The 23,221-nt window shown below is 35.7% G+C and overlaps 2 protein-coding genes across 4 annotated transcripts; both read right to left on the reverse strand.

The window, feature by feature from the left end:
* Nucleotides 1–523: 523 nt before the first annotated feature.
* Nucleotides 524–2,742, reverse strand: LOC148544698 (uncharacterized). Its single transcript, XM_088500260.1, has one exon. It carries the CDS (start codon nt 2,068–2,070, stop codon nt 691–693), a length of 1,380 nt encoding a protein of 459 aa, XP_088356386.1. The 5' UTR covers nt 2,071–2,742; the 3' UTR covers nt 524–690.
* Nucleotides 2,743–3,471: 729 nt separating this feature from the next.
* Nucleotides 3,472–21,955, reverse strand: LOC107617892 (uncharacterized). 3 transcript variants are annotated; one of them, XM_088498500.1, is made up of 20 exons: nt 21,723–21,955; nt 19,081–19,190; nt 18,589–18,747; nt 17,614–17,679; nt 17,410–17,499; nt 16,941–17,240; nt 16,684–16,781; nt 16,238–16,273; nt 16,042–16,162; nt 15,691–15,927; nt 15,354–15,449; nt 15,186–15,251; nt 14,993–15,031; nt 14,740–14,874; nt 11,591–11,943; nt 10,909–11,002; nt 10,295–10,486; nt 5,829–5,949; nt 3,895–4,013; nt 3,472–3,818 (listed from the first exon to the last, which is right to left on the reverse strand). In XM_088498500.1, the coding sequence occupies exons 2-18, from the start codon at nt 19,180–19,182 to the stop codon at nt 5,851–5,853; spliced, it is 2,283 nt and encodes a 760-aa protein (XP_088354626.1). In that variant the 5' UTR covers nt 19,183–19,190; nt 21,723–21,955; the 3' UTR covers nt 3,472–3,818; nt 3,895–4,013; nt 5,829–5,850. The 3 variants fall into 3 exon arrangements, with proteins under 3 accessions (XP_088354626.1, XP_020968038.1, XP_088354627.1); XM_021112379.2 differs by having other exon boundaries at nt 19,081–19,202; nt 21,723–21,870; XM_088498501.1 differs by lacking the exon at nt 21,723–21,955 and having other exon boundaries at nt 19,081–19,322.
* Between the last annotated feature and the right edge of the window lie 1,266 nt (nt 21,956–23,221).

Raw genomic sequence — 23,221 nt, forward strand, 5'->3', positions numbered from 1 at the left:
AAAAGATGAAGTTGTACAAGAAAATATGGTTTCATTAAAAATTTGAAGTAGTGTTGGTCATTAAATATGAAATAATTTTTTTGTGGACTGTGGGTAGTAATTCAAGCTATTTTTTGGGGTTATGGGTTTTGTATTACAGTATTTTTTTGGTGGGATGTGGGTGTAACTCATGTTACAAAGTCCAAAAAAAATCAATTTGTCCAAAAAAAATCGGTCATTAAATAGTTGGTCCAACCAAACCAACTTAGACCGATCTACAAATACATTAAACTTTGGATCAAAACTAACATTTTCAACAATTGCTATACGGATGTCATTCCAGTCCTTTATTTGACATCTTATTCTATGGTCCTGCAAAGTCTTGAAAATACTTTTCCCACTAAAGATATTCCCTTGTCTACAATATTAAAAAAAAAAATTGAGCCAACTTTTATATACTATTTTGATAATTTATCCTAAAATTTGAAATGCAAAATAGAATCATCAATTTTCATGAACATGAACTAGCATAAGAGACCCTTAGTTAATTAATTAGCATTGTAGATAATATTTATTCACTCCTTACAACATACATCTCACACCACCCTTCCTTAATACAGCATACACAAACAACATAATTCAGGCGTACATAGACAACACAAACAAACTATCTAAAAGGACACTAAAGATACATTATGGTATTTTTCATATTCAGATCCTCCTGCCTCCATAAATCTCCTCAGCAGTCCTGCTATTAATGATCGGTGCATTTCCATAATCTCTTCTGTTATAATCAACCTCTCTGCCAATGAATGTGGAATGTTTTGGTGGTGTCTTTGGCTTTGATGAGATGTTCAAGTTTGCAAACTGGTTAGTAAGGTCCCTCTTGTCAACAGAAGGAGCCGTCACAATAGACTTCAGCTTCTCAGCTTCCTTCACCAGTTCCATACTCTTGTCGAATTTGCTTTTCGGCGCTTTACCAAGCCCTGCAGCCCAGCTGTTTGAGGAGGCTGATTTATCTGCACCACCATGTCTGAGCAGGTAATCATCACGATTTTCATATGGCAAAGCAGTTGGACTAGCAGCTTTGTGCCCTCCTTTGTTGCTAAGGTCATTAGATGACACCCTCGCCGCTTCCTTCAACAATTCAAGAGCTTTGTCCATATTATTTGTTGGTTCACTCAGTTGAGTCCCTTTTCTTGGTGGATGAGTCCAAGATACACTAATTGGCTTGTGTCGATCTTTGTTGGTGTAATCACCGGCATAGTCACCATAGCCATTTCCACCATAGTTGACACTCTTTGGGCTACTTCCAAATGGCCTTTGCTCTTCTCTGTTGTTGTAGCTACCATAACCACTATTAGGAGCACCATAACCCTCATTACCCCTTATCGGTTTAAGCTCTTCTTTGTTGTGGTTGCCATAATCACCATAGGCATTTCCACCATTGTAGCCCCCATACTTGGGGCTTTTGATCGACCTATGCCCTTCGTTGTTGTCATAGTCACCATAACCAGAGTATTTGTCGTTTCGATTCGGACTGCTACTAGGCCTATGGCCTTCTTTGTTGTTATGATTACCATATCCACCATAGCCATTAGGACCAGCATAACCATCATCCCGAATGGTGCTTGCAATTGGTTTGCGCACATCTTTGTTGCCAACATAATCACTACCATTGGCGTTGGCATAGGAAAAGGCAGGACCATTATAAGATGTTGCCTGAGGGGAATGACGCCAATCATTTGTAGGAAGACTATTCCACTGCGGGCGGCTAGCTTCATTTTGCACCTTGGTGAGGAAGTCATCTACTTTTCGCTGGGCGACATGATCAGGGCTTCTCTGCCTATGATTCCATTCACCGGATGTTGGGGAGCTACGCTTCTTATAATCATCATCATAATCATCATAAGGTCTACTAGCAACTGGAACTATTTTCTTTTTGGTGGCATAGCCATCAGAGTTAGTACTGGGATCATAATTGGAATTGGGGACAAAGGGAACAAATGGTTTTATAGCAGGTCCTCTAGACTCTTCTCTAATAGTATTGTAGGAGGAGGCACTCGTATACATGTAACCATACTGTGCCATGGCTAATAGTTCTCAAAAAGACACACTACCTAGAGATCTATCCCTTGTGTGATTTGGTTCCAAGAACTCTTGGAACTTCTTAAATAGAGAGAAAAAAGATTATCAGATATTAGAACTTAGAAGACTCCAAGTCCCTCCAATGAAAAAGGCTAAAAGATTCAAACTTAGCGTGAAGATTGGAATCAAATGCTACTTTATGTGAAATCAACATGGATAGGATTGGGATTATATTCAAGTTCTTAAATTGACACTATGTGGTATTGTTGTCTAGGAAAGTGCGGAATCATATTCCATTAATTCGTGGATGAAAGGGGAAAAAATGAATTATGGTGCTTTTGGTGTGACATTCGATTCCTTTCTTCAACATTATGTAAACGGAAACGGTTCATTGACGTTGCTAAACAACATTAGCAAAATAAAGCAAACCCTTTTTCAGTAAAGGTTAGAATCTAAAGAAATCTACAGTACAAAGGAGTATCTACATTATAAAAAAGAAGTCTGAAAAGAAGCTTGACATTGAAAATGGCGAATTTCTGTAATAAACTACTGAGTAAACCTACACTGGTCATACATGTTTAATATTTAAACAGGATACTACTTTCATTAACTTCATCATAATCTGATCACAAATAGTAACGAATTCAATATTCTCTAACTTGATATAAAACAATACAAAATAATCACTTCATAAATCACGAAAGGAATATCAAGAATTAGAATATATGATGAAATTGAAAAATACTATAAAAATTACCCAAAAAAAAAAAAAAAAAACTAAAGAAAAGGCGGTTAGAACATGAACTATGTGCCATAATTTTATCATGAGCTGTAATATTCTAGTTAATCACAGATAGTGATATCCATTTTTTCCATTACCACTGAAATATCAGTTTCCATTCAAAATTTCCAACCATGTTCTCTGCCGGATGATTGATTGGCTACAGAGCAAAAGTAGTATTATTTACTAAAAGTCTAAAACTAGTGTACCTGATGACTTGGTAGCTCAGTTACCAAGTCTCACACAACTCTATTTCACAACTTACCAAAACAAGAATATACAAAAAGAAAACACTTCATTTCCTTCTATATTACACCTTATTTACTAGTTTACTTTATTGCAGATTCAGCTGAATTGGGTGGCCTAGTCACAACATGAGTAGTGGTAAAAACAAATATATTTTAAATTAAAAAGAAAAACCTAAATTAGAATAAAAAATCTCGCAAACATCAGTGGAATGCAATAACATTTTTTTTTTTTAAAAAAAAGTCCCGTGTTATTCCAGTTTCCAGTTACAAATTTCTAGACTGAGAAAACACGAATACACTTTCGGAGTGAAAATTCAATGTATAAACCACAAAGGAACATCAGCACGAGATTAAATCCCATGAAAGAACTGAGGATAGCTGAGAAGAGAAGCCTAGCATTAGCAGTAAACATCAAATGACGAAACTGAACAATTAAATGTAATAATAAAAATTAGAAAAATCGACAAAATTTCAAAACCAAAGAAAGCAGAACAAGTGAAGATATGAAGATACACCTTGAGAACAGAATTTCTATGGCTATGTATTAAGCACAAGTCAAATGTACAATGCTTTCGTTGTCATATCTAAACCTTCTACCTACTTGAATATATGCCAGCTCGAGCATGATCCCCTCTAATCCTCAACAGAGTCCATTAGAAAACATCTTGCAAGGATCAAAACTTCCATGACTCCATCATCTCCATTGAAAGAAAGCAAACCAGCTGGATATATAATTCAAAATTTATAGTAACAGCTCTCTAATAAAGTAGAATCTATCCAAGCAGGTTTGAAGAATACCACTAAAAAATTGATGATCAGTCAGTGTGGATTTGCAAATCTTCCATGAAGCCACAGATCAAAGGGGCCTCCCAAGAAGAATCAATGCTCAGAAGTAGTTTACACAATAGCGAGAAAAGCTGCAAGTATTAATAACAATAGTCTGTAAATCATGACGAGAAAGAAGACCTGCAAATGATATAGAGTCGGTATAATTTAAATTTATACACAATTCATCCTACTAAGACTACATTAATGATCAACACTCTGCCAAAATTACTTCTCTTTCAAAAGCCTAAGTTCTTTTATGACCCCAGATTATTTAACTTGGGAACAACATTTGCATTAGTTAAAAAAAAAAATCGTTTAGCTACTATGTACCTTTGGGCAGTGTTTGGTTAGTTTCCAATTTTCCATGCCCATGAGAGACATAGACACGGTGACACATCCTACTATTTGTCTGCTACTGCTAAGACACAGATTTTTTATGAACGTAGTAGCGCACAAATGCACACAAAATACATATCTTCACTGTCTGCCTTTCAAGCTGAGACACTAAGACACAATTTATAAGACACGAATTTTGACACTTTTATCCCTAATTATTTTCCAAATTGCCAATTTTATCCTAATCCTAACCCCCCCCCCCCCTCTCCTTTTCTTTTTTTTACCACTCTCTGCTCTTCCCTCCTCCTTCCTCTACCACTGCCCCTTCCCTCCATCACCCCCACCCCCACCACCGCCATTGCGTCCTCCTCTCTTTGTCCTCCCCTTCTATCACTCTTCGTCCCACCCATTCTCCCTCGGCTCTCTGTCTTTGTCTTTGTCTGTGCCAACTCCTCGCTCTGCCCTCACCCAGATCTGCTGCCTCTACTCCTCCTTCTCACCCTCTCATTGTTCAAAGTCTGTCATCCTTCCTCCCTCCCTCTCACTATTCGCTGCCTCCCTTCTTCCTATCTTCACTCTTTCTCTATGCAGATGTGCTGCGCCTCTGCCTCTGCCTCGGCCCCTGCCCCTGCTCCCTTCTCCCGCTGCCTCCCTCATTTCCCTCCTTGTCTTTCGATTTTTCTGATTTTGGTAGATTGTTATGGTGATTTTTCTGGGCTATGATTTCTTGTTAATTATAGATGATGAAGAATCATGTGATGGTGGTAGTAGTGGTGATGGTGGTAGTGATGAGGGTAAATTTGATATTTTGATGAGTGTAACTTCTGTGTTTTGTCGTGTGTTTTGTTACCAAACAAAATCTAAAACTTTTGTATTTTTATGTCTATGTACTGTTGTGCCTCTATATCTATGTCCACTTCTAGACAACAAACAAACAGAGCCTTCGTGCACATGTTAACTTTCCTACTAATAAAAATTTTTAAATTTTTTACTTTATTGAAAACATAATAAATGCATTGAACACTTAAGAGTAAAGTATATTTTTTGTCACCAATATTTATGATTTTTCTCAAAAATACCTCTAATATTTAATTTCATTCAATTTTGTCCCTATCCTTACAATTCATTCAATTTTGTCCCTAACGTTTTCAATTTATGTCAAAATTACCTCCTGAATGTTTCAATTTTGTCCCTCACATTTTAGATGAAGTTAATATTCAGGGTAATTTTGACATAAATTGAAAAAAAGACAAAATTGAATGAAATTAAATGTTAGGGGTATTTTTGAAAAAAAAAACCACAAACATTTGGAACAAAAAAATTACTTTACCCAAAACTTAACTATTGTATAATTTTTATTAAAAAAATTAATTTATAACCTTAATATGTAGCTTTAGGACATATGTTAGCTAGACTCAAAAAAATATAGATTACAGAATACCATCATACCAAACCTTCCACTTCCACCTAACAGCAAAATTTATAACAATGAATAAACATAGCCACAAAAGCAATAATATCAGATTTAGCTGAGAAAAGCTAAGCAAAGCTCAAAGAAGCTATCCAACCTCTGAAAAGTGCAATTTGCTGTCACCTTCCTTGAACCACTCTGTAATTTAGGACTAGGTCATCTTGTCTTTTCCATATGTAAGTTTTTACTGTAGCTAAGCTCATTTCAGGAGGCAATATCTGGAAATAACAAATAACAGTTCACTAACCATACTTCAATGAAAAATTGATATGATAACAGCAAATAAATTAATTAGTCAATAACGCCATCGATCACTAAACTCTCTCTAGTTTATTTGGGAGAATCAATATAAAAAAGTAATCGGTACGGCAATCATTTGGGAAAAGGTGGGAACTAATTAACATGACTAAAACATATCCAGTAAAAACAGTCAGTATGAACAAAGCTAAAACTAGTACCTACATATGAAATACAATTACTCAGATCAATTTTAAGGCTTCAATTTAAGTGTTCTATGGTTTCAGTTAGACAAATCTACTATACTGGGAAAAAAAAAAAGGCCATTGTGGTACATAAAATGTTTTAGGGGCAAAAAATGCTCTTCAAGTCTCATTTAGCTGGCCCTCTTATCACAAGTGAAAATAAGATCAATAAAGTATTACCTAAAAAAAGTATTATTGTTGACTAGGACTAGGAGCATATTTTGTTTTGCAAAGAACTGAATAGGAACTGACTTTTGCAATAAGAAGGCCAACCACATCAAAGCTATTGATCATCCAATATCGAAGTTTATAATCCAAAACATTGGAGAAAGTGCAAAATTCTAAGGGTATGTGCTAAGTATCTAAGCATAACTGACCCCACCTAATGAGATAAGGCTTTGTTGTTGTTGTGTTATGTATCTAAGCAAAGTGGTGAACTGGACTTTAAAAACTAGATGTTATGGGGAAGAATCATTCTTCTTAAATATCAAGCATCCCATACTATCCTATGCGGGACTTTGGGAACCCCATAATACCCAAGTCTCTAACAATATACCGCCCGTACAGAGCCAACGTTCACAGCGGCTTCACTCTATCGACAATTCGACATTGGCCAAATGGTAGCCAATTGACTGTTGACTATCAATATTCGGTAGTCACCTTAATCCAGCCTATAGGTATCCCTTTCTATGGTGCCGACAACTAAAACTTCGATACTATTGTTAAGTATCTAAGGACAGTAGGGAGCCCACCTTAAAAGCTAGCTATTATGGGAGAAGAACCACTCTCCTTAAATATACAACATCAAGTATCTCATACTATCGGATGAAGGATTATGGATACTCCATAATACCCGAGTCCCTAACAATGTAACAGTTGGTAACAAGACATAAAGGAAATAGAACCGGGTAGTGCAGAAATGCTGAGACAGAAAGTGAATCATGGTGATAACATTTCTTCTCGGTTTTTGGAATTATATTGAAATGCAAAAAATAATAGAAAGAAAAGAGTGCTGGTAGTATTTGTGAGACTACCCCTCTCCTATTCTTCAATTCTTTTCTTCTGGATTTGCTACCTCAATTTTCCACTCCTACATATAACAAACTCTCAAATGAGGGAACTGCCAAAAAAGGTAAAGATGTCATGGCATCCTTGTAAGTCTTAAATGCCTCTTGAGCTTCTATCCCCCATCGAAAATTGTCTTTCTTGAGCAACTGAGTCAATGAACATGCAATCTTTCCATAACCCTTTGCAAACCTTCCATAATAACCAGTCAATCCCAAGAATCCTCCTGGACTCTTGAGGTTGTTTGAGACAGACCAATCTTGCATATCCTGAGTTTTCTTTGGATCAACAGCAACCCCCTTGGCTGGTGCAAAGCAACACTTCTTGATATTCACAAATAATTGCTGCTGCCGCAATATCTCAAAAACAGTCCGCAAATGCAACATGTGAGTGGGAGTCAGGGCTGTATATGAGAATATTATCAAAGAAAACCAGTAAAAATTTCCTCAAATAAGGCCTTAAACCTTGTTTGTGAGGGCTTGGAAGGTGAAGGAGAACTAGTAAGCCCAGAGGGCATTACCAAAAATTCATAATGCCCTTCATGAGTACAAAATATTCTTTTGCGAATATCATCCTCATTCAACTGAATTTGGTGGTACCTGGACTTCAAATGCAATTTGGAAAAAATCTGCATCCCTCCACTCTCATCTAGTAATTCAACAATAATCGGAATCAGAAATTTATTGAGGACGATTATCTTAAGGGCTTTATAATCTAAGCACAACCTCCAAACTTCTTCTTTCTTCACTACAATAACAAGACTTGAAAAAATACTAGTACTTGGCTTTATCACACCTGATTGCAACAATTCATCCACAATAATCTCTATTTCATTTTTCTGACAAAGGGGATACCTGTAGGGACATACGTGTGGGTTTTTAGCACCACCCTCCTTCAGTACAATCATGTGATCTTGTTCTCTTCTTCCTCAAAGGTAGATACAATTTTCGCACTACTTTAGTAGAAATGAAATTGACTTCAGCTCCTAAACCTACTAACACCACCAGTCCACCACTATGTTATTCTCCCTCTAACTCGTCAATAACATGGCTAAAGTCTTCTTCCTCGGCAACACCATTTTCTTCCTCATCTCCCATTAATAGAGTAAGCAGAAGAGACGTTCTAGAAGGGTCCAAGTTTAGATGGATCCGAATCTGTTAGACCTGTTAGAGACTCTAACTAAAGAGTGGAATGACACTTCTGCTCCATATGTTCTAACCATGTATATACTGAGCTGAGCATTAATTTGGTAACAATACAACAGAATATCCTTTCTCTATTCTCTCTCTCTTCACTTTATCTCTGATTCTCAAACTCTATCACCCATCAATAGAATCTGATATTGTTTGTGTTGACAGATATGTTCAAGATTCCATTTTCCTCCAAATTTGAAACAAAACCCCTTACATTTTCCTTCATTTCATTCTTCATTGGAAAAGTGTGCCACCTTTCCCTTGTTTGGGTTATAATTGCTGATGCTAGCCCCAATAGACTGGGTCTTCCCTGGGCTAGACCCACTAGTGCAACCCCAGGTCAGGTCGAGGCGAGAATCGAATTCGACCTACTCCTTCCGATCACGTCATTGTTTCCCCTCATCTCCCTTGTGTAAACACACCCATATCGCACCAAGTCAAATTACGATTGTCAATTGCATGGGCTCAATTCATCAGCTCTTACCTTTGGTTTCAATCCATTCATGAAAATATACATGAGGATCTCGTTTCCCAGGTTTCATTGAGTTCGAGCTACTAACTCAAAGTCTCAGCGGTATTGCATCATTGACCCCACCTGTCGGACCTCCAACAATGGTTCCAATGGGTTCGCTAGTGCTCCTAGCGGCTGGTTGGAACTCCTTTAGAACAGTCCTGCTTGTGTTTGTTCCTCCCACTACTCGAAGCAAGAGCCTATCTGTTCAGAGAAATCACTACATTGAGCTTCTAACTCTGAGAAACCCAAAAAAACATATCGCCCTACTCAGACAAGCCATCCACATGCATCCTCTCTGTCAATCAATGGAATCCCCACCTTCACAGTATCCGCACGAATAGGAGCCAAAATCTCTGTTCTCTCGTCATTCTAATCTTCTTCATTCATGTTTGGGTTCCTTCAGTCCGTGTGGTGCCGATGCCCTTCCTGAGTTCACTAGTTGCTTAGATCCTAGAGCTGCTTCATTATCAGCTACATGTTTCAATTTTGTTCTAGAATCTGGCTCTCCAACGAATCCATCCTAGCCTCCACTGCAGCTAGAGCACGTTTTAGATACCAGGCTTATATAGAGAGTGAATCAGAGTGATAACAATTTGTAGATTTTGGAATTATATTTAAATGCAAGAAATAATAGAAAGAAAATGGTGATGGTAGCATTCGAGAGACTACCCTTCTAGTATTCTTACTTCTATTCTTTTCTTCTGGATACCCTAACTCATTTCCATTCCTATATATAAACAACTCTCCTATCTTTCCTAAGACAGAATTACCCTAGGATCACACACCCATCCCACTACCTCTACCATCTGGCAGGATTTGTTGCATATCTGGTGGTCCCTCAAAAGATGGAATTCTCCCTGAATAAGGCTTGGACCCTGGTGCTACCTCTATTGCTTCCTCATTTGAACCTTCTTTCCCACTTTCATCATTACTAGGGTACATAATAGTATGATATGCCTTTTATAATGTGTATGGCACATCACAATCGGCAACAAATTGCAATCACGATAGCCAATGGATTCTAAAGAACATATCAATGGATGGATGTGTAGGCTAAGAATATTAAAATAGATCACAAACTTCCTAAGTAAACCCCCTAGAAAACTCTATTGTTTACCAAAAACGCCATTTGACAAAAAATCAGCGATCACATATTTGTATTCTTTTAGACACTTTTAATGTGTATTTTGCATTCCTAACATATATTCTATATGGGTGGCTGATTTGGAATCTGAGTTTTTGAGTGCACATAGCACGGTTGATTATTTACATTGTCATTAGACTGCATTTATGAGAACATATAACTTGCCTGATTGTTACACAAAATTTCAATAGAAGGCCTAATCTTTTGCCAGGACTTGGATCCAGATCGAGTAGGTCCCTCCCGAACTGCTTGGTGCTGTATCTGTGACCCAGCAAGTCCAGGGGCAACATTTCCATCAGCATTCCCATTATCAAGTGGTTTGTCAAGCACCAGCTTTTCTAAAACATAAGTAACAACCTAGGGAAAAAAGGTAAAAGAAGAAAGAATAGCTCAATTGAATGCTCTGAAAAAAAATTGTCTAGGTGAAATATGCTCACTAAATGCATTTAGAAACAAAGCAATAAATCTTTTGAAAAAAGGATCATAGTCAACTACACATCCATGTAATGTGCAAGATTCTAACAGCTATAACTTTTTGTATCGTTTTTTAGCCTTCCTATACTTCTAATATTGGGCTATTCTCGAATTGATCTAAACTTCTTAATGGGGCTTCTACAAATCTTCTCATGTGACCAAATTATTTGAGGCAAGATTCTACTGTATTTTCCACAACCCAACTTTCTTTACAATCCATCAAGTCAGTTAAATGATAAAATAACAATAGAAATGAGAGGGAAACAATTTCCATTTGCCAAATATTATGAAATACTAAAGCTTACTTTATGAACTCTTAATATTCGTGGAGCACTTAGCTTCCCTTGAGTGAGGATCTGAGCAATTGAACCATCACATGGATGCAAAAAGAAACTGCATCTGCAGATGTTATCAAAAAAGATAAAAGAATTCACATTAAAGAGAATATTATACAACTGGTCCAAGACCAATGATAATCACCTAGATTTCCAGACATAATTGCTACCATGGTCAGAAACTCAAATCCACAAAGTTATGCAGAGGTCTATAAAAGTAAGACCAAACAAAATAAAAGCAATCCTTTACTGGAAAGGACAAAAGTTAAAGATGTTCAAAAATGCAATGAGCAACATGGAAAAGCAATCATCAGATACCATTGGATTGAGAAAGCAGACTTTTACAGCTCAAATGTGCAAACTATTTTCTCTTAAGAGTGGTATGGTAAGTACAATTGTGTTTTGTTAGTGTATCTAGTTGTCATTCAGAAAATAGAAACTTAAAATCATCACCGCAAACCTAAGATATGTCTTTTGAGCTCTTATAATAAAATTAATATTGAATCTGGGAAAATATCAATCAATCACACTGCGTTAACAAAATGTGGAAATTGGCGGCCTGTGAGCAAGATTTCTTCCTTGCTACTACAAGCATGGGTTACCTGCAGCATCTTTTTACAAAAAGGAAAGGAACCGGAAGGTAAAAAGTTACTTAGTATTTTCTCTAGGAGGTAGTCGGTTATTCAATAAACAATCCAAACACCACAGAGGCAAGTCTTTCTCATCCTCAGTTCCATCTAAGTCGGTCATTTTCTTTCTCCATGGAACTCCATGAGTTCCCTCCGTAACAATGGAAGGAGGGGAAATAACTGAGAATTCAAACGGAGGATAAACCATAGCATCATTCTCAGAACTACCATCAACCTCAACTCCTGAATGAGCATGACATTTAGTAGCAATATCCTTCAAATCTCCATTAGCAGAAGCTGGGCTTCCTGTTCTTTTCTTTTGTTCTATCAACCACTGAGCAAAGAGACCTTTGAGGGTTTCACGAGCCAAGTTAACCTGTAGAGTAACAGGAACAATCATTAATTGCTGTGATATATTTAAAGCAGGTACCAATTTCGAAAGTTGGTAGACTGTGTTGGCATTCTCAATGAGTCCACAACCCTCCTACATCTGATAACCATAGAAGCACATAATAGAAAACCTCCACAGAAATATAACTTTTAAATAAATACTACATTCATGATTTAGAACATGGCAAGGATAATTCTGGCAGACAGGAGAAAGCATAGTTATCAGACACGGACCAGCAATTGATCCAGTCAAGACACTGGAGTTACTCAGTGGTTCAACCAGTGGGTCACTAGTTGAACCATTTAAATAAAACTAATTAATATAATATTTAAAAATATAATTTAATATCAGTTGTGTAATATATAACTATCAACAACAACTAAGCCTTATCCCAATAGGTGGGGTCAACTACATGGATCAAACGATGTCATTATGTCCCATCATCTATTAGTTATGTATAATAATAATAATAATAATAATAATAATAATAATAATAATAAAATAATAACTGTATAACAAGGAACAGCTTAGCCAGTGGTTGTCAAGTTGTTACACATCCTCAAGGTCCCTTGCTTGAACCCAGGGGAGCCACTTTTTTATAATTGGCGCGCACACAATGACATCAACATGATGTCATGTGCGCATGTCCCAACTGCTGACCCATCTGGTTAACATGTGCATTTCTGACCAGCTTTACTGGTCTGATTGGTTTATTTAATTGCATGAATGCTCAAAACATCAAACCAGGGGTCCAGTTCACTGGTATTCCTGTCAAATCAGCCAGTCCGGTTTGACAACTATGGAACAAAGAATAAAATTGGGAAGATCTTTGTCTACCCAAATAAATACATAAGGAAAACCATTATGTTTTACTGACTGTAATCAATGACACAAGAATGTAGATGAACGATGTCAACAACGGTATAAACTCAACATTATTATTATTATTAATTAATTACATAGGCTGCAAATTAATTGTTATAGTTATATTGATACGTGCTTCAAATGTTCGTGATATGAAGAGTTCAAGAGTTATTTAGAAGATATTTTAGTTTACATTTTTAGAATATTTTATTTAATGTATTTTGATTTTGTTTATTTAATTACTAGATTGGGCCTTATGTTTATGGGCTTTAGGGTTTTCTTTGTTTTAACCTAATAAGAGGTTATAAATACCTCCTTAGCTATTGTAGTCGTAGTATAGAATTTTTAGAGGTTTCAAAACCCCTTTTTGGTTTCGTGATGAAACCATGGTGTGGACAATTGAGGTTGAGGAGTCCTTCTCTTGTTGCATCGGGGAATTGAATAGAAGGTTGAGGAGTCCCTTCGATTCAATTTCCAAACTATGGCGTTGACAAGTTAGGTTGAGGAGTCCCTTTCTTGTTGCGTCAAGAAATTGGGTAGAAAGTAGAGTGATTCTCTTTGTACTCAATTTCAATCTATCATTTTTGTTTCTATTTCAATTTTAATGTATCTTTTTATTCAGTTTGAATTCTTGCCTTTATGTTTATCTATTATTTCCGTATCATTTGGTATCAGAGCTCAGGTATTAGATTAATTCTTATTAATCTATATTTGTTCTTCTTTTATCATAAAAAAAAGAGTCCAGTGTTTGTCGCGTCTTTCATTTTGTTCTTGTGTTCTTGTTTTTGTTTGCGTTTCATTATTTAAAAAAAAAAAGAAGAAGAATAAAGTGAAAAAAAAAACAAAAAAGGAAGAAAAAAACCAAAAAAAAAAAAAAGAAATTATCTTCCTTATAATTATTGTCCTTTTCATATATTATTTTTTTTCACCTACAAGATTCGAGGACGAATCTTTTTTGAAGAGGAGGAGAATGATACGTGCTTCAAATGTTCGTGATATGAAGAGTTCAAGAGTTATTTAGAAGATATTTTAGTTTACATTTTTAGAATATTTTATTTAATGTATTTTGATTTTGTTTATTTAATTACTAGATTGGGCCTTATGTTTATGGGCTTTAGGGTTTTCTTTGTTTTAACCTAATAAGAGGTTATAAATACCTCCTTAGCTATTGTAGTCGCAGCATAGAATTTTTAGAGGTTTGAAAACCCCTTTTTGGTTTCGTGATGAAACCATGGTGTGGACAATTGAGGTTGAGGAGTCCCTCTCTTGTTACATCGAGGAATTGAATAGAAGGTTGAGGAGTCCCTTCGATCCAAATGATACGGAAATAAAAGAAATAAACAAGACAAGAATTGAAATTGAATAGAAAAGATACATTGAAATTGAAATAAAAACAAAAAAGGATAGGTTGAAATTGAGTACAAAGAGAATCACTCTACTTTCTACCCAATTTCTTGACGCAACAAGAAAGGGACTCCTCAACCTAACTTGTCAACGCCATAGTTTGGAAATTGAATCGAAGGGACTCCTCAACCTTCTACCCGATTTCCCGATGCAACAAGAGAAGGACTCCTCAACCTCAATTGTCCACACCATGGTTTCATCACGAAACCAAAAAGGGGTTTTGAAACCTCTAAAAATTCTATACTACGACTACAATAGCTAAGGAGGTATTTATAACCTCTTATTAGGTTAAAACAAAAAAAACCCTAAAGCCCATAAACATAAGGCCCAATCTAGTAATTAAATAAACAAAATCAAAATACATTAAATAAAATATTCTAAAAATGTAAACTAAAATATCTTCTAAATAACTCTTGAACTCTTCATATCACGAACATTTGAAGCACGTATCATATATATGTAAAGAAATATTAAAAGAAGGAGAGGTACATGACTCATAATTCATCCATTTACCTTATCCTCTTCAGGCTTGCCTAAAATATTAAGGTCAGCGGAATACATCTCTGCAGAAAAGCATTGAGGAGTGTCCAAATGCACAGACAAACTTCCAAGCCTGGTATCCACTGTGAACCATGCAGGAATGTTAACCTGAAGCAGCACAGAATTTTTTTTTATATAAAAAAAAAAAGAAGCCAGAATAAATTAAACTAAAAACCAAATAAAGAACATGATCATGTATAAATTATCAGTAAGCATATCATCATACCATCTCAAACAGCTCTTCCTTTTTCTCCTCCAATGAAACCTAAATGTTCACATGTGAAGAATGAAATATTTTGAAAATCACAAATGAGGTCCATCAGCTAGAACTTTGCAAATAATGAAAACTATAGCTAAGCGTATTCCTACAAACAAGACTAACGTGTAGGTTATCCATCAAAAGTAACACCAATTCTTACCTTCCCAAAATCTTCAATAACAACACCTTTAGTAATTTCGCACAATTTCACTGAACCCGAGGAATCCTATAAAGAAAGCCATTTATCAGCAGTGTGCATAACACAGAGAAAGATTATGAAACTAACAGTAGAATAATATTAATTATTAATGGGTAATGGTATTATTACCTTTGTCAGGACATGCCTCTTATTATTTAAAACTTCATGCTGTATTATAGCAGGGATACCAGGAATAGTCAAGGTTGGTTCTTTATATGCAGGAACCTAACGATATTTATAATGGCAGCAACAAGATGCAAAAGTATTAGTTCCCCAAAACCAAAAGAACATCTAAATTTGAAAAGAAACTTCTTTGGAAGATAGATCTGTGTATACCAAAAAGGAAGAATTACAAAGGAATGCCAAATATGCTTCATCTTTAGAAGCCCATATTCAGAGTTGTGCAGCACTAGTAGACAAAATAATAAAATTGGAAAATTGAAATTGAGAGATAAATGTAACATACAGGAGTAGATCCTTCTAGTGACACCCTCGCTCTCGAAAAGGACAAATTTCCAGCTAAGAAAGAATTGCCACTTTCGAAAATCTTTTGAGGGTTGCGCCCTTCAGCAGGCCATCTATGAACAGAAGAATCAGTTGATGCAACCCATATGCTATCATCATGCAAAGCTAACTGAAGTATGGGGTGTTTGCCTGTACAAAGCAAAACACTTTCCCTCATTTGCAAGTCTGTAATGTATAACTGGAGGTAGAAAAGAATTAGGGATTAGAACATGTGCTCATGATTTCAATAGAAGATGTCACATCAAGGCATCATTACTTAAAAAGGTTATTTATAAAGGAAAACTGCACTCACTGAAAAGTCTCTACCACCACTATAAACATGACTAAATGAAGGAGTGCTGGCAAGAGCCCAGACAGAATCTGTATGAACTGCATAAGAGTGGATACAACGCTGCTGACCAAGATCCCAAAGCCTATACGGCAAAATGGCGAGATGGGTCAACCAGATATAATAAACAAAAATACTTTACAATGTATACACACACTACCTTATCATAGAGTCTGAAGATCCTGATATACAGAACCTGCCATGATGAATGCTAAAAGAATCTTTAGCTGTCGTATGACAAAAGTACTTTGCTATTCAATCTAACAAAATATAGGAAATGAAAGGTGCCTAGTCATATGCAATACAAAATACACCAAACAACATACCATTCAGTATACCATCAACCATAGCAATATGTAGCGAAAATGCCAATGAAAATACTGTTCCTTACTTGCATAGTTGCAAGAAGTTGTGGCAATATATAGAAATACCATGTGAGGAAAATCATATCAGGAAGAGATAGAATCTAAAATTAATAAATAAAATGGACAAGGCACAAGAGGAAGCTCAACCCAAATCCCAGTAAACAACTGTTGGTATGAAAGGGGCGGTGATGGAGAAATTGGTCAAATATTTTGTGAAAATTTATATAGTCACTCAACAAACCTCCCAGTAGGATCCAGAAGAAGAGCCCTGATGTTATCTGTATGTCCTTTTAGCTTCAAAGTTTTTGATCCGGATCTTGGGTCCCACAGACGGACAACCTAGATGAAAATAAAGTAGAAATAAATAAGCCATGCTCTTCATAGTAGAGACAACATCACACAATATATATTATAAGATTCAATATAATATAAGTCAACTAAACGCCGTTTAAATTCCAAAATAAAAAGCAGCAGCCTCAATAGAATGTAACACTCTACCTTTTCTGTGCCACCAGAGACAAGAAGGGTTCCAACTTCATTCATTGCCAAAGCATAAACAGACTCCTTGTGGCCTTTTGCAGCAATTGGAATGTATCCTTCAGTTTGAGTACTGTGCAAGGATATACTGTTACTTGAGCTGCTGCTTCGTAAGGCTGTAGTAGATTTTGAGTTGCCAGAACCATTGATAACATTTGAATTTTCATCATCCATAATATCATTGCACTTTGAAGCAAGTGCAGCTTCAAGATCCCATATAAATACCTCCCCACCAAGGCCACCAGAGGCAATGATATTGCTCTAAAATTCATTAGACTATAAAAGGATTAGAAAATGGATTTTATAAGATACAAACTTTAAAGTCAACTAAACTATCTATTAGATTTAACTCAAGCACAGAGCAAACCAGAACATGAACCATTAGCTGGTTCTGCTAGTAAAAACAATGTGAAAGTTTGAAATGCATTACATTTTTTTCAGCCGCTGCAAGGCAAGTAACATAATCTGAGTGTTGGCAGTGTGTCCTATTACAAACTCCATTGGACAAGGCATTCCATGTCTGGCACAAACATACAGCAATCCAATTAAATGGAGAAAAGAGTTAAATCAACTGGGAATACTAGGGGAAGAGAGTGAATAGACTAGACAAAATAACAGCAAGCAATCAACAGACCTTAAGGGTAGTATCTGATGAACAAGAAACAAGTGTACCATCTCCCACAAGAACTACATCATTAACCTGAAAAATTAAGAATAAATGCTAAAATTATACTTCAGTTCTTTTACGAACTGTGTCAGTATCATGCTTTGTTGGCACGAGGAGTTCATTATTTCCATCTCAACTGATTTAGCATGTAATTGTGAACATTCAAGGGCCTTTAATTGAAAAGATCTGAAGAAACTAGCAACTGGAATCACTTGTGAGGTATATTTACCCAAACAAAAGACATTGACAAGGAAAGAGTATGAAACGACACATGATGAAATAACAGTCAAGAGAAGTTCAGGAACTCACAGACTAGAAATTTTCTCTTTAAGTATTCAAACAAATTTCAATTGTGATTTTAGAATCATTTCTGTATGCAACAGAGACCAAGGGGCTTTTATTACATTACCATCTCAGATTTGACTTTTCTACTATAATAAGACTACTGACATCGTAATATCATAAGGGGAAGAAAAAGAAGAGAAAAGAAATTACTAAAGGCAATTAAAAAGTACATTAACTATAGGTATAATTGATGAAGCACTCTACAAAATGAAACAAAAATGCTATATCAAGATTCAACCATTACAAACTTAAAGATTAAGTACAAGAAAAATATATACATTTCAATCAGATATCATAAACAGGTCAATCCAAGACATCCTATGAATGAGGAATAGAGATATACTGCATAGTAAGCAGCTACCTCATGCTCCATTATATACAACTTCAACATGACCACTGAGATTGGCTATTCAAGCAAGACAATGCATGCATAATTAACATTTATACTCATAAATTCCATCCTATGAAAATGTTAAATAATTAGAGGAGTAACCATAGGTTAAAACAAATAAACATCTTTTGAAGGTTAATTAATAAATCGAGTGTCACTAATAAATGGAAATGAAGAAAATTAAAATGAATAAATATAAGAATTACCCAATCAACATGAGATTCAAAAGTAGCAGAGCACGTCGCGGCATCATCACCTAGTGACCATCGTTTTAGCTTGCCATCACGGCTCCCAGTGAAGAGATAATCGGACACATCAGAGACTGCAGACTTGAGTACAACCAAACAATTTATGCCTGCACAATGCTGCAGAAAGGAACCAGCATTCAAGTGAGTAAGATAAATAACAAAGAAATTTTTCAAATTTTAATAAGTTACAAACTAGAATGTACAAGAATGCATGATTGATGCAGAGCAAGCATCCATTATATAACACCACTCTCAGTATAATTTTAAGTACCCAGCTAAAATTAGGTACCCAAGTGATGCATACATAATGCTGTCAACTCTTAAGAAGGAAATAATCAATTGCATCTAGCTGACAGGTTTATAGGCAAATGTAAAAGAAAATATTCCTGGAGATAAAGATAGAAATTAAAAGAAACAAATGGAAACAGAACAAAGAGATAATAAGTTCACCTTTGTATCATCAGCATCATTCAAAATATAAGTTAATCTTTTCTCCTTTCTAGGGCGAGTTGAGTTGTTTGCTGTGTTACCAGAACTACCCACACGGTGCATTGCAAAATCTATGACAATATCTAGGAGTAAATAAAGAAAATACAAATGGTATTATACTAAATTAAATAATTTACTTCAACCATGTACAACTCACATGGCATAAATACTAAATTAAATAATTTACTAAGTGATTAGCAATATGAGAAACTGATAATTTCCAAAAGTTGAATACTTTGTTGCATCTCATGGGTTTTATAAAAACTTAGGTCCACCACCTTGACCTTATAAAAAGCTATGTTGATGAAACGCCAGCTAGTGCAGTTGCACATACGTGGTACCACAATATTCTAACTTGAGATTCCAGTAGAGAAGATATCTAGATTGTTAAAAAGTTACAATAGAAATAATAAATAAATAAATAATAAGATGCATTGTCATAGTGATCTGATACCAAGTTTTCACTTGAACATCACAATATACATTATAGTAACAGCAAATGCTTAAAATGGTGGTATTGGCATAAGTCAATACTTGATGTTTTGCATGAACCAACATAATACTAGACTGATATTGGCTTATTATAATGCTTGACCAAGAAATACCATAAAGACACAAACACATGTATGGAGTACATCAAAGTGTACCAAAGTACTGGTACCAGAATACGTAGCCAGTATCCATATGATAAACTGAGAAACTCTTCAAACAACTTTTGATAATAAATTAGACACAATTCTGATATGGTATCAGATCCCGTCTTACGGCTATTTATAAGCGATCCACGGATATCCAATCCTGCAAACTTTATACTCAAAATGTCCGGTGCAATATGTCAACAGGGAGAAGGGGGGATTTGTTCGAGTCTCATATTGCCTATACATAAGGTGTAGATGGCCTTAGTAAATGATTGTGACACCCCTCCACCCAAGAACAAACCTTCGAAATTGGATTAGATCCACTTAATTCTAATTGAGCCCATGCATCTCTTCAAGGATATTTGTTTAAAAAAGAAAAAGTGTACCCATGCATCTTAGGTTAAAAGTCACCTTGTTGGATCAAGGATTTCCACACTTTGAACTTTAAGGTAATGCCTCAAACAGACTCATTAGAAAGGTAACCTTGGAGCAACGGTTAAGTTGTCTTCATGTGGCCTCAAGCTCATGGGTTTAAGCTATGCAAATGCCTCTGTCAAGTCAGATTGCCTACATTACACTCTTCGGCTGTAATCTTTCCCCAAACCCTGTGTAATGTGGGAGTTTCTGCACCGGTCTGCCTCAAACGAACTCGTTACACCAGACCCAATAACAAGGTACCAAAATTGTTGGTTTTTAAAAAAAAATAAATAAATAATGTCTCTGCCAATTTGGGAGCTCCAAATTTATCCCCATCACCATCAGCAATAACAAATCTACATTCCACCTTTACTAAAGCCACCAACATAAGAAAGAATTTACTAGTGTTCATCAATCCTTACAATCAAGAACAAAAAGTAAAATTAAAAATTAACGTTTAGGGGTGGTGGTAGTGGGTGGTGGTGAGGGGTGGGGGTTGGGGTGGGGTGGGGTTAGAGTTAGTGATCTGGATTTAGGGTTAGGATTATGATTGGGGACTCACTAGGAGCAAATTTGTCTAAAAATTAACATTTCTTAATGGAAGGTCACTTTGAAAGTTTATTGCAACATTAGGGACATTTGGAAAATAAAACAATTTTGGAAACAATTTTGATTTTTGACAAAAATCTTGAAGACCAAATCAGTACTTTACATTTTATCTTATAAAGAAGGTTTGAAGAACAAAAGTACAAAACAACTCTAAAATCTCAAGGGCACCATCGCTGAGATGTGCAAACACTTCCAGGAAAGTCCCCTGCCTGTCATAGCAACACACTAAGCATAACCCATGGATTTTATGATAAAATGAATCAAGCACATCTAATAACCTACCAAGACAGCAATGCTCCAATGATATCCAAAGCCCGAATGGAAAAAATAAAAAATAATAAAGGAAAGCAAATACTTTTCTTGTACTGAGCCAAACTATAGCACATATACTAAACACATTCCCAAGAACAATTCCCGTCTTCCAATCACTTCTCACCTTGTGCATAAAACAATTCTTTTTTCTACCATTGAATGAGTTTAACCTTAGCCATTGGTCTTTGCAAACTAAAGCCGTCCATCAGACACAAGCTTTTCACTCAATCCAAGCTCCAAACTCCCAATTCACAGAGCTCTTAAATGTGAATCCATATCCAAACACGTAGTTGCATAATGAATCACCAAACACAAACCTGGCTTAACCTCTCTCAAACACCCGAAATCATTCCCCAAAAAACTTCCAGAAAAAACAATATATATTAACCAAACTAAATTAATTTAGAAAACGAAACAAACTAGAACCGTTAACCAGCTAACAAAATTATTAGAGCAGGCATTTCGACGCGGCATAACTAACTTATTGCGAGATGCATAAGATTTCTCTCTACAATTGAAGGAATCGAAACTAAGCTAAACTAAAAGATCAAACAAAGACCAAACGAAAAGAAAAAAAATGTAATAGCAGAAGCGGCAAAAATAAAAAGATAATGAGAAAGCTCCAACCTCAATCAGTGGCGACGAATGAATGTGTAGCACCTTTTTAGCTGCTAATATTGTTTCCACTGGGGGAGCTTGAGAAAGGTTGTTAGAGAGAGAGAGAGAGATGAGTGAAACAGCGTGGCTGTAAAAGGCTAAGCGAATTTTGTGTGGCACCTGATTTGACTCGGTGTAAAACCTTTTAACTGAGGATAAAATTGCCTTTTGGTCTTTTGAAGAAAATTAGAAATTTGATTCTTAAGAATGATTTTCTTTTTGTATTTCATCGAGTAATAATTTTTCTTAAAAAACAAAACATTCATGCTACACATCCATGTAAAATGTGTATCCAAGTTATTTAAGTTGGCCCAAGCCCAAATTCACTTACGCTCATTAATAAAACGTGACTCCACGCGCCAAAGAGACACGAAACCTCTCGTTGCTTCATTCGCGTTTCATTATGAAAAAACCGTTACTTCTTCTTCAACACAAAACCACTACACGAAACCGCTCGTTCTCTTCGAATTTCTCTCAAAATCACTCAAACTTTACTCACGTTTTTTGCGAAAACCACTACTAGAGAAGAATCGCGAGAAGATTTTGCAAGAAAGAAGCAAAAATGAACCACCACAGCAACAGAGACTGACGAAGGTATGAGAAAAACTACTATTAATTTTAAATATTGTAATCTCCCGTTTCTCCTAGTTGCATTTTAGGTTTACTGGATAGAGTTGCTTCGTTTAGTAGATCGACGTATTCTCATTCCATTTTTACAGCGCAACTAAGGCTTGAAATGAAATGTATTCTTATTTTTATTCAATTCAGTGGAGTTGCTATTTTTTACTCACTTGATTGTTAGTATGTTCACTTGACTTCTTTTGCATGCAAAAATACTATTCCTGATGAATGAATGTTTATAACATTTTACTCCGCACATGCATGTTGCTGAGTTCAGTGGAGTTACTCATTTTCATTCACTTGATTGTTAGTGTGTTCAGTTGAGTCATTTTGTATGTAGAAATGATTTTGTTGCTAATTCAATGTCTATTAGGTTTTCTCAACACATAAATGACGTTCGATTCAGCGGGGTGGGTCATATTTATTCACTTGATTGTTAGTGTCTGCAGTTTGGTCCTTTTACATGAATAAATGATTTTCTTGATGATTGAATGTTTATCACTTTTCAGTGGAGTTATTAATTTTTTATTCAGCTGGTTGTTAGTGTGTTCAGGTAGCTTCTTTTGCATGCAAAAATGCTTTTCTATGTGTTTCATAATTTATCATATTTTATTCAGTGCGTCAAGTGAGTTCGGTTTAGTGGGTTGGGATATTTTCATTCACTTGATTAAGATATGCATGCTTGTGCTTGTCAATATATTGAGTGAGTATTGACCAATTTTTTTTGTCCTTACAGCAAAAACGAAGAAGACAATGATGACAAAGAAGGACAAGCCGCGCTATAACGTAAGCATATTAAATATATTTATCCGCTTTGATTCGAATAAAATCTATTTTGTATTATAAAT

This window comes from Arachis ipaensis, chromosome B9, assembly GCF_059453495.1.
Source record: "Arachis ipaensis isolate K30076 ecotype BB chromosome B9, ASM5945349v1, whole genome shotgun sequence".
In the NCBI taxonomy this organism is placed as follows: domain Eukaryota; kingdom Viridiplantae; phylum Streptophyta; class Magnoliopsida; order Fabales; family Fabaceae; genus Arachis; species Arachis ipaensis.

Excerpts from the sequence above, each read along its gene's own strand:
- LOC148544698 (XM_088500260.1), bottom strand. The coding sequence starts at position 2,070 with ATGGCACAGTATGGTTACATGTATACGAGTGCCTCCTCCTACAATACT.
- LOC107617892 (XM_088498500.1), bottom strand. The coding sequence starts at position 19,182 with ATGCACCGTGTGGGTAGTTCTGGTAACACAGCAAACAACTCAACTCGC. Across the intron at positions 17,241-17,409 it reads TTGCAGCGGCTGAAAAAAAT|AGCAATATCATTGCCTCTGG; the intron begins GTAATGCATTTC and ends AATGAATTTTAG. Across the intron at positions 16,782-16,940 it reads TCTCTGGTGGCACAGAAAAG|GTTGTCCGTCTGTGGGACCC; the intron begins GTAGAGTGTTAC and ends ATTTTCATCTAG.